Source organism: Typopeltis vanoorti, chromosome 1 (assembly GCF_054136105.1).
Source record: "Typopeltis vanoorti isolate ZY-2024b chromosome 1, IOZ_Tvanoo_1.0, whole genome shotgun sequence".
NCBI classification, from domain to species: Eukaryota; Metazoa; Arthropoda; class Arachnida; order Uropygi; family Thelyphonidae; genus Typopeltis; species Typopeltis vanoorti.
In genome coordinates, this window is record NC_143549.1 from 156,902,497 (window position 1) to 156,923,284 (window position 20,788).

At 38.1% G+C, this 20,788-nt stretch overlaps 1 protein-coding gene across 2 annotated transcripts in view; it reads right to left on the reverse strand.

Moving 5' to 3' along the window:
- Nucleotides 1-20,788, reverse strand: part of Ttc1 (Tetratricopeptide repeat domain 1) — a 161,131-nt gene that overhangs the window by 18,994 nt on the left and 121,349 nt on the right. For both annotated transcript variants that reach the window (XM_090394917.1, XM_090394925.1), the window contains exons 5-6: nucleotides 3,862-4,010; nucleotides 186-240 (exon numbers count right to left, since the gene is read on the reverse strand). In XM_090394917.1, the coding sequence (XP_090251043.1) occupies nucleotides 186-240; nucleotides 3,862-4,010 (204 nt within the window). The remainder of the gene's footprint in view (nucleotides 1-185; nucleotides 241-3,861; nucleotides 4,011-20,788) is intronic.

Here is a 20,788-nt window from a genome sequence, read left to right on the forward strand (position 1 = left end):
ATATACATAACATATAAAATGTGTTAATCGACTTTTAGTTTGTAATTGGTATGGTTTCTGGTCAACAGTAGGCTATTAGTAGTTAGGAGTCAAAAGTTACATGCAGATTTTCGAACAATGCAGGACTTCGCCACCCCTAACCCACTACGTTGTTCAAGGGTCAACTGTATATATAAATACATTACCTATCATTTCACTTTTCAGTTTTTCATTTCTCTCATTAATTTCTTCAGGAAGTGTCTGAAAGAATGAGAAAAACATTAAAAGGTTTCATACATAAGCCTTAAGTAAATAACAGACTACAGTATACACATATGCTATAGACTATTCATATTTTAGGTGAACTACAGATATTTTTCATTCATTTTATTTTTTGTTGTCAATACAGAAATTTGGAGAAAACCTTATAATGTCCCCTTAGCTCTCTTAACAGATATGCTGATTTCCATAACTTAATAGAGAAAATTCACAAAAATTGTATGATGAATTTTTATGTAATTTGGCAAAAAGCAGTATATGAGATGTGAAAGAAACACTCACAAAGATAGTAATGAATACTTAATAACAAATAGGTACATGAAGACAAGGTTTAAAAACAAGAAGTCAGAATGCTTCAATAAGGAATCTGGTCAACCCTCACAACAATACAGCACTCTGCTCCTTTGCATAAAGGTGGGTCTAAAACTGTGGTAGTTAATTATAGACCAATCACCATCTTGGGAGTGGTGGTAAAAGTATTGGAAAAGTTAATTAAAGACAGAATTCAAGAATGGGTGGATCAGAATATGATCCTCTATAGGGGCCAACATGGTTTTGTTAAAGGTCGATCCTACCTTAGCAATTTATTAACTTTTTATAATAGAATGACATCTGAGTTGGACAAAGGAAATGGCTACACAGTGGTACTTCTGGATTTTGCTAAGGCTTTTGACAGGATACCCCATGGAATACTGTTGCGAAAATTGGAGCAGATGGGGATGGATAGTAAACTGGTGATATGGATAAGAGAATGGCTCAGGAAGAGATACCAGAAGGTGATGTATGGAGGAGCAGAGTCCAGGATAAGGCAGGTGACCAGTGGTGTGCCTCAGGGCTCTGTGCTTGGGCTGTTATTGTTTAATTTGTACATAAATGATATAGGAAATGGCTTAAAGGGAGATATTCAATTGTTTGCTGATGATGCAAAGTTGGGTAGCGCAATAAAAAAATCAAGCTGATGTTGAGAGTTTGCAGGATGATTTAAATAAGCTGGCAAAATGGACAAAAGATAATGGATGTCAGTTCAATGTGGAAAAGTGTAAAGTTATGCATTTTGGGATTAAAAGATTACCAGCTGTGTACTACATTGATGGAACAGTTCTCCAAGAGATTGATGAGGCTGGGGACTTAGGGGTGTTGGGAGATGAAGTTCAGAGGACACATTGTTAAGGTGTCCAAGATTGCACATAGGATTACTTGGTTGTTGAGGAACACACTGACATCCAGAGATAAAGAGGTTATTATTCCCCTTTATAAAGCGTTGATACTTCCACATTTGGATTATTGTGCTCAAGTCTGGTCGCCTGGATTCCTTGGAGATGAGGAGGTTGTGGAGATGGTTCAGAGGATAGTGACTAAGTTGGTGAGTGATGTAAAAAATGTTCCCTACATTGATAGATTGAGAGCTTGTGGATTGTAGAGATAGGTGGAGAAGAGGGGAATATGATAGACACATTTAAATTACTAAAAGGTTTTTATACGATTGATGCAGGGGAAATATTTCAGCTGTGTGATAGATAGAAGAAAAAGAGGTCATCCCTGGAAATTAAGGAAAAGTGTGGTTAACAAGGGTGTGAGAACGAGGTTTTTTGTCTGGAGGGTGAATGAGTGGAATGCATTGCCTGACTCAGTTGTGAGTTCTTCGTCTGTAAATGAATTCAAGAAGAGATATGACAGATATTGTTTTGATAGTTTGGGTCACCCACGATGAATCTACTGACTCCATGGAGATACCCATAATAATAATAATAAAAAGCTGAGTCTCTCAAGATTTGGGAGAGGAAGGTTGAGAGCAGTAATAAATCTACATAGAGCATCCTGAATATGCTCAATAGAATTCAGGTCAGGAGATCTGGTTGGCAGTGCATACGTACAAGTCTCTTCTTGAAAATATTGATCCATGAACTTTGCTTGATTGGGATAAATGTCTCCCCTATCACACCCTCATATGGATCAACATAAGGTTTCAGAACTCCATCTCTATAAGTTGCAGAATTCACTGTTCTGCTTCCTAGCAGAACAGTGAAATGCTGCAATGATGCCGAGATGCTTCTCCACATTACCTTCACCATAAGTGTCCCTCCCTTTCACAGATATTAGAGGGATAAGTAACATGTCCCTGATTCTCTCTACAAAGCAATTCCAGGCATGCTCTAATCTAGAGAGAACCAGGAACATGCTCTCAACCTCCCTCCCCCAAACCATGATGGACTTAAGAGAGCTTTCCAAGAGTAATGGTTATTTTAAAATGAGCTCCTGGACAACATTATAAACAGTATGAAACATCATTTGAGTGCTGTATTTCTGTGAAGGGTAACCAGATTCCTTATTGAGATACTTTGACAATCTCATTTTGATCTCTTGTTATGAGCATTAATTCAGTAACAAATAAGGCATATGAAGACAAACTATTCACTTACAATTTTTGTGGGTGTTTTCTTCACATCCCACTGCTTTTCCCTGAATTGCATAAAAGTTTGCCATTGAGTTATTGTGATTTTTATCTTTAATCCTTAATTTATAAAAACCAAGGAAGCACGGTGAGTCAAGATGGTCGTTCAAAAACCGACATTAAATACCGAATTGCTAAGGCAATCGTGGCCCTACAGAAGTTAAAACCATTGTGGAGAGATAACAGAATAGCAATCACAACCAGACTAAGGCTAATTGACACCTTGGTGAATTCTGTCCTTTTGTATGGTTGTGAGGCCTGGACTTTATTGAAGGAAGATGAGAGGAGACTCCTGTCTTTCGAAATGAAAACTTACAGAAGACTTTTGAGATTCCCTATACCGCTCACGAAACCAATGAAAATGTCCAAAAACTGATTGATTCAATAGATGGGAGAAAAAGGGAAAATATTCTAACAGTCATCAGAAGAAGACAGATGAAATAGTTCGGACATGTGGAGAGGGCTAATGGCATTCCAAAGCAAACCCTAGAAGAAATCATTCCGGGATCAAGGGTTAGGGGCCAACCTCGATTAAAATGGACTGATAACATCAAAAAATGGACAAATTCCTTCCTTTCTCAACTGACATCAAGAACAAGAGACCGAGACGACTGGAGGAGGCTAGCAAAGAGTATTACCTACCAGCCATGAATGACCCAACGGTTCATTTAGGACTATGGGAGAAGAAGAGAGAGAGTTTATCTTAATATTCTAGGCCATAATGCTAAAAGCAAAAAGGACACAAACATTTGATCTTTAGAGTAGAAATGCATAAGACATGCCAAAACCATGGGAACAGGGCTTTAAGCATAAGTACACTTGATATCATTACTTATAAATTCATACATGCATTACTTGCACCTTAATACTCATTTATGTATTGATAAAATACTATTAATTAAAACTGACAATTTGTATAAAATAAAACTAGTAGATATTAAATAGGAATAGCATACTGATGCCAGAGAAAATACTATGTAAGAAATAGATGAGAACAGCCACAGAAGAAGAGGGGGAAGAATGAATAGAAAAAGGAATGCTGGTTGAGAAAGATCACTCAGTAAGTGGAAAATATATTTTCCTCCTTGTTATATTTTCTTATATAATATATATATAAATATATACTTCCTAATAGTGAATAACCAACCAACCATGCATGCTTGACGAGCTTCTAAATTATTCCTATCCATCTCAAGTATCCTCTGATAATCTGCAAGAGCTTCATCTAGTTTATCAAGCGTTCGATATAACTGGGCTCTTCTCACAAGTGCTTTTAAATATAAAGGATTCAAATCAAGAGCTAAAAAAGAGAGAAAATGCTTTTAAACTGTGAATATGAAATTTCTGGAACAATACAAACTATCTCATGGTCAATCAACATAATAAATGAAGTTATATATATATATATATATATATATATATATATATATATATATATATATATATATATATATATATATATATCAGTTTTATTCAACTGTATGCCAAATATTTAACACAAAATTTCATAGTAAAAAAAATTATATACAAAAATGTAACATTATCATCTAATTTTAAAACTATAAATAAATCAAAATCCTTAAAGGAACTGTCCTTATGACCCTTATTTTATGTAATATCAGCAGGCAAGGAAATGATAGTAGTGGAAGATTGAGTCCAACAATATGTTAAGAGAAAGTTATCTTTCATTTCTTCAAATATTTATTGCATTTTTTTCCCTAATACATAAGATAAGAGAGCAAAAAATGTGACTAGTTTACAAAGATTTCTTTCCTTTTCTTTTTAATATACATTATTAAACATATATTACTTTAATTGTACTCAGAAAACACCTAATAAAATCTTTCTAGGTTTTCAGATCCTTATCCGATTAGAGAGCTGAACAATTTTTGGGCACTAAAAAGCAAATTCTTGTTTGAATATGTAGTCAGACACCAAATAAAATTGGGGGAACATCAGTTTAACAATCTGGTATGGTTTAACAAAGATTTGCTCACACGTAGCAATGTTGTGTTATAGGTTTTGAGATATCTCACATATGGAGTATATATATATATATATATATATATACATATGAAGCAGGTCATATACATATGAAGGGGTGCTTAAGGGTCAAAGCTGTATAACTGAGTGGAGACCTCCACATAGCCTTTAAAGGAATGTGGAGAACCGACCAGGGCTTCTGACCTAACATCCAATCCTCATCTTCTCGTGGTGCACCCTATTGGGTATCTACTTTGATACTGAACGAACAAGGATGGGCTGGCAATTTGGGATTTAGCCGACCAAATTGTATTCTTATTGGTTAAACCAAAATAAAAAAATGATGGTAGTACAACATGACAAAATTTCATGTCGGCTGGGGCGTCGCCCGGTTAAACAAGGCCCCCGTTGTTTTCGCCAGGGAACCAGAGCAAACAGTGAAAAGTCAGCTACTGGAACAAATCTGAAAACACACCCCAACTCAATATCACCAGAATTGAAGATCAGTACTATCAAAATAAGAAGCCTGAATGGCAAAGAAATGGAACTAGCTGAGGAATTAGATAAGTACCAGATCAACATAATAGGGGTGACTGAAACAAAAAAGACCAAAACTGGTGAGCTCTTTCTGAGCAATAAATACAAAATGTTATATTCAGGCAATGACAATCAAGGAAAAGAAGGAGTAGCCATAGTATTCAACACAAAATACAAGGCTAATCTTCTTGAATGGCAGTCAGTCTCACGTAGAGTAATGTGGGCAAATATGAGAATGGGGAACAGGACAATGAGACTTATTTGTGCCTATGGAATTAGATAGAAGAAGGCCTCACAGAAGGTTCTACTAAGGTAGAAGTGGAGGAATTTTTTGAGGCTTTAGAAAAAGCAACTGACACAATGAAAAAGGAAAAGTTGGTCTTGTTGGGGATCTAAATAGCAGAGTAAGAAATGATTGTGTGACATACAAAAATATTTTGGGAAAATTTGGAGAAAAGAGCAAAGCTAATAATAATGGCAAATATCTGTTGAATTTCTGCTCAGGACATTGACTGGTTATTGCTAACACCATGTTCCAACATAAAAATGTGCACAAATTCAGATGGAGAGAAGAGGCAAGGAATAAGAAAAGTCTCATTGACTATGTTATTGTTGATAATGATGTTTTCTCCCTGGTGCAGGACATCAGTGTACAGAGGATTTGAAATTGGAAGTGATCACTATTTAGTCTTGAGCAGGATAAAACTGAATTTCATATTCAAAAGAAGAACATGTAAGAAAGTTTTAAAGCAAATAAAAGTTGAGCATCTCTCAGATGTGAACTGTAGACTAAAATACACAAAGATTATTGAAGAAAAAATGAAAGAGTTTGAGAACAGGAATCAAACCTTGGAGATTCAGTGGCAAACTCTGAAGAAAACATTGATTGATTCTGCCAGAGAGGCATATGGTGAGGTTGTGTGCAAGGATAAAAAAAATCAGAACTCCCTGGCAGACACAGGAAGTTAAAGAGGCAGTGAAGGAAAAGAAGAAAGCATATCAAAAGTTCCTGGCAAATAAGTCAGCTTTTACTCTTACAGAATACAGAGACAAATGTAAGAAAGCTAAACAGTGTGTAAAACTAGCTAAACAAAAGTCATGGGAGGATTTTGGCAAGAATATAGAAAATAAATATCAAGAAATTGGCAAAATATTCTGGAGGTTGTTGAAGAAACTTAGGAATGGTGAAAAGAGTGCTGTAAAAGGAGTTAGAGATGATGAAGGTGACATGAAAACAGGAGAAAAAGATATCCTTGAAGTATGGAGTAATTACTTTAAAAAACTGCTAAATGAAACAAGCAGTGATGACAGCACAGTGATAAAAAACACTGACCAGGCATGCAGTCAGGAATACATATCCATACTTGAAGTAGAAAAAGCCATCAAAGGCTTGAAATGTGGAAAGGCAGCAGGAGTAGATGATATTCGACCAGAAATGCTGAAGTATGGTGGTATAAAAGTCTTACAGTGGCTGCACTGCATAGTTCAGAAAGCCTGGACAGAGGGATGAATTCCCGATGATTGGAGTAGAGCTCTCACAGTACCCATATATAAAAAGGGAAATAAAACTGAATGTGAGAATTACAGGTATTTCCCTACTGAGTGTTCCTGGCAAGATCTATGCAAGTATACTTGAGAAACGGTTGAGAAGAATTGTGGAAGAAAAGCTTGGTGAAGAACAAGCTGGATTCAGGCCAAATATAGGCTGTCAGGATCAGATCTTCACTTTACGACAAATAGTCGAGAAAGCATGGGAATATAACAAAGATCTGTATTTAAGTTTTGTCGATTTGGAAAAGGCATATGACAAGGTGCCAAGAGAGAGAGAAGCTATTCAATACGCTGCAGTTATATGGTGTCAATGGGGCATTATATCAAGCAATACTTAGTCTTTATTTGAGTTGTAAGTCAGCAGTTAGAATTGAAGGAAGTACAGGAAGATGGTTTAATGTTAAATCTGGTGTGAGACAAGGGTGTACATTATCTCTATGGATCACATTATGAAGGAAAGTGGTATTAAACATGATATCAAAATTGGAGATGTTAATGTCAGCTCTTTGCTTTATGTTTATGATGTTATACTTCTAAATAAATCCGCCACAAGTCTACAAGATTCTCTGACTAAATTGAATAACTGTTGTAATAGATATGGTATGAAGGTCAGCAATAAAAAGACAAAGACAATGAAAATAGGCAGAATCATTGAAAATGTCAACTGTGTTGTGAATAGAGAGCCTGTGGAACAAGTAAAACATTTCAGCTACTTAGGCACGATTTTTACTGAAGATGGTAAATTAAATATAGAAATAGACAACAGAATCAGCAAAGCTGGTGTGGTAGGAAGTCAATTGAATAAATTCATATGGAATAAGAGAGAAATTAGTCGGAACACTAAATTAGCTGTATACAAGACAGTGTTCAAACCAGTTTTAACTTATGGATCTGAGAGCTGGGTCAGAAGTAAAACACTTGACCAAAGACTAGAGACCGCATATATGAGTCTTGAGAAAGATTAGAGGCGTGAACAGATGGCATCGATGGCAATATCATATTAAAAATGAGGATATTAGGAAAGACTTGACATTGTCAGCATCCAGGAATGCATTAGCAGAGCTAATCTGGTGGTATGGTCACTTAAATAGAATGGGAGAGGAAAGATTAGCAAATCAAGTGTTCTCTGCCAGGTTGGCAGGAAAACGACCCAGAGGAAGACCAAGATATAGGTGGATTGATACGGTACAAAGTGCCTTAGATGATAGAAATATAAGATCTGATAATGTTGGAGTCTTGACAAGTAACAGACTGATTTGGAGGAAAATTGTAGATAGGAAGTTAGTAATGATGTAATTTTTTCATGTAGTACTGTCATATCCTGTATATCCCTTGAGGGTACATGGCAGGAATTTGATGATGATGATGAAGCAGGTCCTGAATATACAGGAATACCTCAATTATTGCGGTTATTGTTGCCACGAAAAATACCGCAATAATCGAATCTGCGATAATCGGGATAAATAATGCGTGTAAAATGGATGATCATTGCCAAGGATTTTTCAAATCTATTAATTAAATTTTATATATGAAGTAAAAAAGAAATGTGTTAAACATGTTAAAAAATAAAGGTTCATTTCGAAAAACAAGATTATTCTTTAATCTTTATTTATATGTAAGGAGTACATACAATTATTCTTTCTTGGATAAAAATTGGTGTGAAGTTGTCTGGTGGAATTTTTTCTTTCTTTTTTCTTCGTATAAAACTCGTTAGCAGCGGATGGAATTTTCAATTTCCTGACGAACTTTCATTGATCGCTTGAGATTAGGATTGCCGTTCAAGATTTTTTTCTTTAAGATTTTCATCAATTCTAAACATTTCGTCCATTTCTTTGAAGGTAAATTCTTTCGGTGCCACATCAATTTGTTTGTCATTATCATTGATTTGAGCATCGTAAGCATGTTCTCTCTCTCTCTCTCGAGGTTAATTAGGTTTTCATCATCCAGCTCCTTATCATGTGACTGAAGCAGGTCCTGAACATCATCTTTTTAATTTCTTTTAGTCCTAGATCGAAGCCAAGCTAAGTTATGTTATTGATAACACGGGTTACTTCATTTTCAAATCCTTTAAAATCATTTGCACAATGAGGAATAATCTTTTGCCATGCCATTCTCAGGTTGCTAGACGTTACTTCATTCCATGCTTCCTTGACATTCTCAATGCAATTTTTGATATTGAATGCCTTCCAGAATTCTGTCAAAGTCATAGCTTCATCTCCTGTAGTCTTTTCTATTGCTTGTGAAAAAGTTCTTCGTAGGTAATATGCTTTAAAGGATGCGATTACACCTTGATCCATTGGCTGAATGATGGAAGTTGTATTAGGTGGTAAATAAATAACTTTTACATTTTTGCACAAATCATTCAGTGCTGTTGGATGACTAGGTGCATTATCTAATATCAACAAAATTTTAAAATCAAGATTTAATGACTTGCAGTACCTTTCAGCTTCAAGACGAGAACAGTTTTTAAACCAATCCTCAAAAATAGTTTCTGTCATCCAAGCTTTTCTATTGAATCTCCAATGAACAGGGAGAAAATTTTTATCTAAACTTCTAAGCAGGTGAAGATTTTGTGAACAATAAATAAAGAGAGGCTTCATCTTGTAATCTCCAGAAGCATTGCCACATAGTAAAATGTTACACGCTTCTTCGAAACCTTGTAGCCAGGCTGTGATTTTTAATTTTTTGCTAAAAATGTTTTAGTGGACATTTTTTTCCATAATAAGCCTGTTTCGTCAGCATTAAATATTTGATCATCGGTATAATTTCCTTCTTCAATGATCTGTTGCAATTTCACCAGGAAAACTGCTGCTGCTTTTTCATCGGCACTTGCAATTTCACCTTGTCACTATGAATGCTCGATTGCTTTTTTGAACCGATCAAACCACCCTGAACTTGCAGAGAAAGTTTCTTCCACTACTGACGCTGAATCGTTTCTGCTTTCTAATTGTTTTCTTTTTAAAGTTTCAAACAAATTCAATGCTTTTGTTTTTATAGTCATTTGACTAAGAGGAATTCTCTTTTGGTTACAATCTTCTATCCACACTGACAATAGTGTTTCCATTTCAATCATAAGATGGCTTCTGTTTCTCGTAGTCTGGGACCCAGATGAGGTTGATGCACTTTGTCCTAGTTGCTTATACTTTGCAGCATGGTCTAAAATATGGCGACTAGTTGATTTATTTAGACTGTACTCTCTTGCAATTTTGGCTTTGGTTATGCCTGCTTCATACTTATTTATCATATGCAACTTATCTTCTAAGCTGATCACTCTACGTTTCTTCTTGACAGCTGTAGACTTGATATCATCCTTGTTTCTTTTAGCCTTCATTGTAGGGTAAATAAGAAGAGAAATAAATATCCACATGTACTTCAGGCAAAGGTGGACAGTTACTGGTGAGTGGTGAGCAGGCGGTGTCGGATAAAAATGAAGCGCTACAAGAGAGCGATACCTGGAGAGTGGCGACTCGAACTGGTAGCATATGTAGTGGGCTACATCTCGTGGCCGAATTTGGAGTGCAATAATTGGAATTTTGGTATCAAATTACAAGCTGCAATAAATCAAGAATCGCAATAATTGAGGTATTCCTGTATATAACATTATAGTTATAATATATGAAGAGAAATGAATACTAGTATTCAATTAATGGTAGTTGTAATGGATTCAAAAACCTGCATCCTCAGAGAAAAAAAGCACTTATCAGAAAAAAAAAAAAAAGATGTTACAACCAAGTTCTAGATCCTCTTTTGATCTGCTGAGTGAGGTAACCCATGGTAGATGAGATGCAGATGGTTTTAGAATTAGTCTCCCAAATTTTGGATAAATCAATGCAGTCTTCTTGAAATTCAATACATAATTCAAAAGTAATCCTGAGCTGTGCAATCGAGGTGTTTGGTGAGACATCTGGAAAGATTAGAGAGCAGGAGGAGGGTTGGTGGTGGAATAATAATGTACAAGTGGCAGTGTGACAGCTAAGAGGAAGGCAAAGCAAAAGTGGGATGAGTCAAGAGTGGAAGAGAACAGAGAGGTGTACAGAGAGAGAAACCAAGAAGCCAAGAGAGTTGTGGCACAGGCAAAGGCCATGGCATATCAAGATCTGTATGATCAATTAGAAACAAAGGAAGGACAGAGAAAAATTTACCAACTAGCAAAATGTAGAAATAAAGCAGCAAAGGACATCTTACATGTGAGGCAGATCAAAGACGCTGAAGGAAGAGTATTATGGAGAGATGTGGACAAAAGAAACAGATGGAAAATATACTTTCAGGGACTTTTGACTGAGGAAAATGCAAGGACTCACAGAGGAGATGGGCAGCCTTCTGAGGGGATGGTGCAGAACATCAGTAGAGTGGAAGTGACAGAGGCCATGAAGAGGATGAGGAATGGAAAATCAGTGGGCCCCGACAGAATTCCAGTGGAGGCATGGAAGGCACTGGGGGAAGAGGGAATTTGACTTGCTGTGGGGCCTGTTCGTGAAAGTTTGCCAACAGGAAAATATACCCGAGGAATGGAGGGAGAGTACTCTTGTCCCCATCTACAAGGGTAAAGGGGATGCACGACTGAAAAAATTACAGAGGAATAAAGTTGATGTCCCACACAATGAAAATCCTAGAAAGGGTTCTTGATGGTGGATTGAGGAAGGAGGTGGAGATTGCAAAGGAACAATTTGGCTTCATGCCTGGTAGATCAACAACAGATGCTATCTTTGGGTTACGGCAGATGATGGAAAAGTATCGAGAGAAACAAAGGGAGCTACACCTGGCATTTATTGATCTGGAGAAAGCATATGATAGAGTGCCAAGACAAGAAGTCTGGAGGTGTCTGAGGGAGAAGAAGGTGCCAGAGAAATATGTCAGGTTGGTGCGGGAAATGTACAGAAATGTGAAGACAAGTGTTCGGACCTGTCTGGGACAAACAGAAAGTTTTCAAGTAACAGTTGGCTTGCATCAAGGGTCAGCAGCATTAAGTCCGTTTCTTTTAATATTGTGATGGAGGTGAGAGAAGATGCGCCTTGGACAATGTTGTATGCAGATGACATCTTGCTGTGTGCAGATTCAAGAGAAGAAGCGGGAACTAAACTGGAAAGATGGAGAAAATTACTGGAAGAGAGAGGTATGAGACTGAGCAGAAGTAAGACCGAGTATATGTGTTGCACAGTAGGCGGCGGACAGGAGACAGATCTGGAGCTGGAAGGAAATGTCATTAGGAAGGTGAGAGACTTTAGATACTTAGGTTCAACAGTGGAAGAAGATGGAGGAGCTGAGAAGGAAGTGGGATGCAGGATACAAGCGGGTTGAGGGAACTGGAGGGAGATGGCTGGAGTGTTATGCAATAAGAGGGTGCCAATCAATCTGAAAGGCAAAATCTATAGGACAGTAGTGAGCCAGCTATGACATATGCTATAGAAACTGTGGCCCTGAGGAAAAATAACATCAGCAGGATGGAAGTAGCAGAGATGAGAATGATTAGGTGGATGTGCGGTGTGACCAGAAAGGATCATCTGAGAAATGACTATGTCAGGGGAAGAGTGAAAGTTACAAACTTAGGAGCGAAAATACAGGAGGCAAGGTTGAGATGGTTTGGTCATGTGATGAGGAGGGAGGACGAATGTGTGGGAAGAAGGGTCATGCAGATGGATGTGCAAGGAAGGCGGAAGCATGGGTGGCCAAAGAAGAGATGGAGGGAGCTGGTAGAAGAGGACTTGAGGATGAAGAACTTGGATGTGGTGACAGCCCAAGACAGGAAGGTGTGGAGGAGACTCATTATCAACAGTGACCCCACTTAAGTGGGAGAAGCTGCAGAAGAAGAAGATGAAGTCTTGTTGAGATTAGGAAAATGCTTCATCACTGCTGTTAACTCCAAAACCTTTCCATCTTTTTTCTTTCATCAAACCTGTTTTGAAAAACAATAGTAGTCTATATATTTCTTATGTTGTGCAAGGAAGATGTTAATGGGAGTATTTAAAAATGCTATATGCCTTTAAGAAACAAGAAATAATAACATCTTCCTCAAAAAACATAAAAATTACGGTCACGACTGTTATATCAAATCAGATATGGTAAACCATACTTTTTGGACCTCCCCAGTCTTCTTGGTAATACCAATTTTGACAACAATGTCAACACAGTATTTCTATAACCAGATGACATGACATTTGGTTATATTGTAACATCATATTTGTTTCTGGTTTAAGCCAATACAGTCTAACTGGCTAACTGCCAATTTGCTACCCTTTCCCTTTTGGTCAGTATTTAGGTAGATATCTAATAACAGGATATGCACTGTGAGAAGATGAAGATTAAACATCAAGTTAGAAGTCATGGTCATTCTCGTAGATAGGCTTATACGTTGGTTATGCATTTCTAAATAAATTAGGGAATTGAAACAACGTAGATACGAATATAAATTAAATAATACTTTAATAGATATTTCCGATATTTCGGCAATGTCTCATTGCCATTTTCTAAAGGAACTTACAGAAAGGCAGGAGCACACAGGCCCTAACAATACAGTAACTGGAAATGAAGATATGAAGCTATCTTTCTCCTAGAAGTCCTGATGGTGCCCTCTGGTGGGCTAAGTAGGCATTCTTGGCCGTTGGGCTGAAGGTCTGCTGATGTATGCCTCCCAAATTTGGGGCAGTCGCATACAACCAAATTTGTTGAGGTTTGGAGAGTTTCTTAGGGCAGAGGCTGATTCCATAAATAATCTTTCAAATTTATATTTGTTCCGGTGTATTATTTTTGCTTTCTTCCACCGTATTCTGTGGCGAGTATCCAGAGCATGGTCTGCAAGACCAGAATGGCTATATTTGTAAAACCGGATGTAGTCCTTGTGTTCAGAAATTCTGATATTCGCTGTCCTGCCTGTTTGGCCAAAGTACGACAGTTTACAACTGCAAGGGACCTGGTATACACCAGGTAGGTCTAGGGGAAGTGGTTGGTCTTTGGTAGAGCGGATAAGGGATGCCAATTTTCTGTAAGGTCTGTAACAGGAGGTGAGGTCATGTTTTTTTAGAATTTTGGTAATTTTTTCTGAGGTGCCTCGGATGTAGGGAATGATGATGGATTTAGAGTAATCTTTTTTGTGGAGGGGAGGAGGAGGGGGGCTGTGGTTTGTAGGTTTTAATATTTTTTGGATTTTTGGGGGGGGGTAGCCATTGGCTGAGAAAGTGTTTAGGATGTGATTTAGTTCAGTGTTAAGGGCTATGTCGTTAGAACAGATTATTTTAGCCCTGTTGTATAGTGTTTTTACCACTCCATATTGTTGTGAGGGGGGGGGGGTGAGATTGTTGGTGGATGTATCTGCCTGTATGAGTGGGTTTTCTGTAAACTGAGAAAACCAAAGTTCCATCAGGCTGGCGGGTGACTAGTGTGTCTAGGAAGGGGAGGCAGTTGTTTTCCTCTTTTTCCAGGGTGAACTTGATTCTGGCGTGTTGGTTGTTTAAGTGTGTGAGGAAGGAGAGGAGTGTTTCAGAGCCATGTGGCCAAATAGCGAACACATCATCAACGTAGCGAAGCCATATGGTTGGTTTTTGTGGGGCAGAGGCTAAGGCTTTTTCCTCAAAGGTCTCCATAAAGAAATTGGCTAAGGGTGGGGAGAGTGGTGAGCCCATGGCTGTCCCCTCTATTTGTTTGTAGAATTTTCCCTGCCAAACGAAATAGCCCGAGTTCATTGTGAACTGAAATAGGGCTGAGATATCGGGAGAAAATTTAGCTTGGATTAGCTCTAAAGTTTCCTTGAGTGGGACATTGGTGAATAAGGAGGAGACGTCGAAGCTGACCATTATGTCACTATGTTGGAGTGTAAGGTTTTCTATGCTGGCTTTGAAGTGGGCTGAGTTTTTTATGTGTGATGGTGTGTTGCCAGTATAGTGTGTGAGCTCTTTGGCTAAATATTTAGCTAATTTGTATGTGGGGGAATCAATGCCATCCACTATGGGACGTAATGGCACATTTTCTTTATGTATTTTTGGGAGTCCATAAATACGGGGGGGTATAGAGTTAAGCGGTTTTAATCTGTTGGTAACTTCTACAGGCCAAGAAGTAACTTTCTTAAGGAGGCTGTGAAGTTTTCTAATTTGTGAGTTGGTGGGATTGTAATTGATAGGGGGGTAAGTAGCCCGATCTAATAGGAGAGCATTCAGCTTACCTTTGTAGTCCTTTTGGTTAAGTACTACAGTTGCATTTCCTTTATCCGCTTTGGTGATAACTAATTCTTTATTATTTCTCAATTCCTGTAGGGCTTCAAATTCCTTGTTGGAAATATTGGTTTTGGGTGGTTTTGCTATGGAAAGGACACAAGCTACATCCAGTCTTACACTGTTGGCGATTTGATGTGGAAGGTGGCGGATTCCTCTTTCAATCTGGATCATAATTTCCTCACTTGGTATTTTTTTGGGAGCAATGGCGAAGTTGTGGCCACGTGAAAGCACGTTGAGAGCTTCAGGCTTCAGGGTGACTGAAGAAAGGTTGATTACGGTGTTGGTAGCAAGTTCTGGATTGATGGTGGAATTCTTTTTTATTAATTTATCGAATTTCTTCATCTGTCGGCTTCGTATCTTTTCAAACTCTTTGTCTGCAGAGGTACACGAGACGTCATGTAAAATTGTCCACAGTTCTTGATTCAAAGTGCACGAAAGTTCCTCTTCGAGGGTACGAATAGCTTCGTTAATTTTGGCTAAGCCTAACCGCGTGGCGGTGATTTGTTCGCGTAGTAACGTGTAGCTAGCGCGGTTGTATATACGGAGCACTTTTGGCGAAACAAAACGGTGCTTCAATTTCACACAGTTCGGGATTACCTTGTTATCCCGGCAGCGTTTCAGGAAAGTCAGACGATTTAATTGTCTTGACAGCTTCATCTTCATTTTACCATACTGACGAGCCTTCCGTGCGATAGTATCTCCGTGGATGATGTTGATTCTCGTAGATAGGCTTATACACAGCCTCCTTAAGAAAGTTACTTCTTGGCCTGTAGAAGTTACCAACAGATTAAAACCGTTTAATTCTATACCCCCCCGTATTTACGGACTCCCAAAAATACATAAAGAAAATGTGCCATTACGTCCCATAGTGGATGGCATTGATTCCCCCACATACAAATTAGCTAAATATTTGGCCAAAGAGCTCACACACTATACTGGCAACACACCATCACACATAAAAAACTCAGCCCACTTCAAAGCCAGCATAGAAAACCTTACACTCCAACATAGTGACATAATGGTCAGCTTCGACGTCTCCTCCTTATTCACCAATGTCCCACTCAAGGAAACTTTAGAGCTAATCCAAGCTAAATTTTCTCCTGATATCTCAGCCCTATTTCAGTTCACAATGAACTCAGGCTATTTCGTTTGGCAGGGAAAATTCTACAAACAAATAGAGGGGACAGCCATGGGCTCACCACTCTCCCCACCCTTAGCCAATTTCTTTATGGAGACCTTTGAGGAAAAAGCCTTAGCCTCTGCCCCACAAAAACCAACCATATGGCTTCGCTACATTGATGATGTGTTCGCTATTTGGCCACATGGCTCTGAAACACTCCTCTCCTTCCTCACACACTTAAACAACCAACACGCCAGAATCAAGTTCACCCTGGAAAAAGAGGAAAACAACTGCCTCCCCTTCCTAGACACACTAGTCACCCGCCAGCCTGATGGAACTTTGGTTTTCTCAGTTTACAGAAAACCCACCCATACAGGCAGATACATCCACCAACAATCTCACCACCCTCCCTCACAACAATATGGAGTGGTAAAAACACTATACAACAGGGCTAAAATAATCTGTTCTAACGACATAGCCCTTAACACTGAACTAAATCACATCCTAAACACTTTCTCAGCCAATGGCTACCCCCCCCCCAAAATCCAAAAAATATTAAAACCTACAAACCACAGCCCCCCTCCTCCTCCCCTCCACAAAAAAGATTACTCTAAATCCATCATCATTCCCTACATCCGCGGCACCTCAGAAAAAATTACCAAAATTCTAAAAAAACATGACCTCACCTCCTGTTACAGACCTTACAGAAAATTGGCATCCCTTATCCGCTCTACCAAAGAGCAACCACTTCCCCTAGACCTACCTGGTGTATACCAGGTCCCTTGCAGTTGTAAACTGTCGTACTTTGGCCAAACAGGCAGGACAGCGAATATCAGAATTTCTGAACACAAGGACTACATCCGGTTTTACAAATATAGCCATTCTGGTCTTGCAGACCATGCTCTGGATACTCGCCACAGAATACGGTGGAAGAAAGCAAAAATAATACACCGGAGCAAATATAAATTTGAAAGATTATTTATGGAATCAGCCTCTGCCCTAAGAAACTCTCCAAACCTCAACAAATTTGGTTGTATGCGACTGCCCCAAATTTGGGAGGCATACATCAGCAGACCTTCAGCCCAACGGCCAAGAATGCCTACTTAGCCCACCAGAGGGCACCATCAGGACTTCTAGGAGAAAGATAGCTTCATATCTTCATTTCCAGTTACTGTATTGTTAGGGCCTGTGTGCTCCTGCCTTTCTGTAAGTTCCTTTAGAAAATGGCAATGAGACATTGCCGAAATATCGGAAATATCTATTAAAGTATTATTTAATTTATATTCGTATCTACGTTGTTTCAATTCCCTAAGTTATTTAGAAGTCATGGTCAGTTCTCCATACTCTGCATTTTACTTATGCATGTACCAAATATATGCACAACATATTTGGTATCTTGTAACTAAGTACCTAAATATGTGTTGTAACCATTCCTTCTTATGAAAGGACCTTGGCATGTGGGATTCAATGAAAAAGCTGAAAGTGATAATCTAAAATGATATATTCAAATTATAAATTATTGTACTGTGTTAAGTTTAAATGTTGATTAGTAATTAAACAGGATTAAAGAATACTTGGCTTAAACTTTGTGCCAAGTCAGTTATCAATAAATACAAAAATATATACATATAAATATTTATTGGAGGGGGGCGGAGATGTGTAAGAATCAAAGCTAGATAACAGGGAGGATACCTTTATATATTTTGTAAGGAAATGCAGAGAAATAACTAGGAATTCTGACCCAGTGATCCTATTTTAATCTTCTCACAGTGAACTCCATTATTAGTTATCCTCCTAGCTACTAAACAATGTGATAGATAGGCAATTTGGAACTTAGCCAACTCTTCTGTATTGACGTAAACCATAAACAAATATGATGATAAAACATAATCAAATGTATTGTGGAGCATAGACCCCCACACATTATTAGCTTTTGTTTTCACAAATTTGTGCCAGCGAAGATCTGAATGCGTAAGTTCTAGTTTTTAATGTTTTTACTATTTAGAATTCTTTTATAAACAATCATCTATAAAGAGAGACTATCTTAAAATTGAAAAATAATTATACCCCATTATGCTAGCAACAATCATGCTTATAAAGTATTTTTGTGAATGGTAATCATTATTATTATTATTTTGTGACACCTCCAAGGAGTCCAAAGACTCATCAAGAGAGGGCATCTACTGTATAACTCTCCATCTCCACCACTTAATCCACCAACTACACCTAACTGCCACTACCATCATCATCTACACCAGTGCCATCTAGTGCCCACCACCACCAGTATTTTTTGTCTGTAAATTGTGTGCGTTCTGAAGGTCGATTTGTCTGTATGCAGGATGAAAAACCCAAGTTTCCAGGAGAAAAAACCCTGCTACCTCGTATGAGATCAGCTAACTCACCTTTAACTGAAATAAAACAAAGAATTAATTATTCTTTATGTTTTTAATTATTTTATAATTCCTTTCATCACAACGATGAATCGAACTCGGGCCTTTTCCAATTGAAGGGTGCAACGTACTGTAACTCTTCCAGTTGCACTATGGAGGAACTAATCATCCTCCAGCTGATAAATTATTTTCAGAGTAGTAACCAAATCAGTAGATAGAATGGAGAGGATGATGAAAACAAAACTATATGCTCCATTTTTAACTCCTTTGAGTTACAAAATACAACTATTGGTACACCATCTGGAGAGTCCATTACAAAATTATGAGAGTACATGTGATAACCTAACTACTTTAGTAAGCCACCACAGATGTGCTTAAATAACTAAGCACATGTTCGCTTAATTAATGTGAGTGTGACTGGGGTTTTGAAGGTTTAAGAAAGGAGGGGAGAGACAGAGATGGAATTTCTGTCCACAGTTGCAATGAAAAATGGTCTGCAAATCATGAAGCTATCATGATTTGCAGCTATCATGATCATGTATAGCATTCATCATTATTTATCATGTATTAATTCATCATTCATTCATATTAAATTTCTAGCTGAGGAATGCCTCAAATCCTGAGCAACTGTGCAATTCTGACATTATATTGGGAATGCACAGTGCAAAGGACATTATCAGAGGAGGATGAAGAAAGGTCCACAGGATTCAGACAATCTAAGGATAGCATACTGAGATGTGGAATTAGATGATTATACCAGCTCAAGTTTTATGTGAAGCAGCAAGGGAATTGTCAGTGCCCTTGACCATATCGTTTAATGTAAGTCCCAGCTCTGGGTTAGTCCCGAGGAAGTGGAAAAAAAAGGGGGAAATAAATCCATTGCATAAAGGAGACTCCAAGACTGATGTAGCAAATTACCAACCAATCAGGAGTTGTCAAAGTATTGGAGTTGGTCAAGACAAAATATAGAAATGGATAGATGGAAATGAGATACTGTATGGGGGGGGGTATGGTTTTGTTTAACTTGCTCACATTTTATAATACAGTGACAGCTGAGTTGGATAAAGGCAATGGGTTTACAGTGATACTGCTTGACTTTGCAAAGGTCTTTGACAGGATACCACATGGAATTCTAATCAGTAAACTGCAGCAAATGGGGGTTGGATATAGGGTTGGTGAGATAGATAGGAGGGTGGTTGATGGAGAGAGATATCTGAGTAGTTTATTCAGAAATAGAGTCCAAAAGAAGGCCTATGACTAATGGCATAATGTAGTGCTCTGTTCTTGGACCACTACTGTTTAATTTGTTCATTAATGATAAAGGAAAGGATCTGAGAGGAACTGTTCAATTCTTTGCCGATGATGCAAGTTGGGTAGAGCAGTTAATACAGATGATGTCAAAATTTTGCAGGATGATTTGGATAGATTGGCAGACTGGGCAAAGGAGAATGGATGTCAGTTTAATGTGGCAAAGTGTAAGGTTATGCATTTTGGGATGAAAAGATTACCTGCTGTATACCACATTGGTGGAACTGTACTCCAGGAAACTGACGAAGCCAGAGACTTGAAAGTGTTAGTGGATAGGGAGTTAAATATAGGAGCACACAGCAAAAGTGGCTAAAGCAGCAAATTAGATCATTTGGTTACTGAAGAATACTTTGATGGGCAGAGACAAGCAGGTTACTGCTCCTATTTATTGAGCCTTAATAAGACCCCATCTTTGCTACTGTATGCAGAAATGGGTGACAGGATTTCTTGGTGATGAGGAGAAGAGGATCCAAAGGCAAGTGACTAAGATGGTAGCAGGTCTATGGAATGAACCTTATGAGAACAGGTTGAAGATTTTTGGGTTACAGAAACTGGTTGATAGGCGGAAAGGGGGTAATATGATTGGGACATACTAATGACTGAGAGGTTTTTAAAAGATTAATTCAGAGGAAATTTTTCAGAACAGGTGTGTTGGTGGGAGAACTAGGAGCCATCTATGAAAATGGAGTAAGAGTGTAGTTAGCAAGGGTGTTAGATGTAGGTTTTTTGCTTGGAGGGTAGTGAATGAGTGGAATAGGTTGCAAGAGTCTGTTGTGGTCTAAGGACTCCTTGAAGTTGCTCATAACAATAATAATGTAAGCCAAATTTTTAAATAAAAATAGCTAGATTACAACAGAGATTATGTTAGGAGTTCAAAAACCCTGAAGTCAAAGCACACTGCACATCTCTAAGCCTACTGAAAGATTGCAAAATTCTTATTCTTCACCACTGTTCAGCTCATCCCTGAGCTGAATTCCTGTGTAAT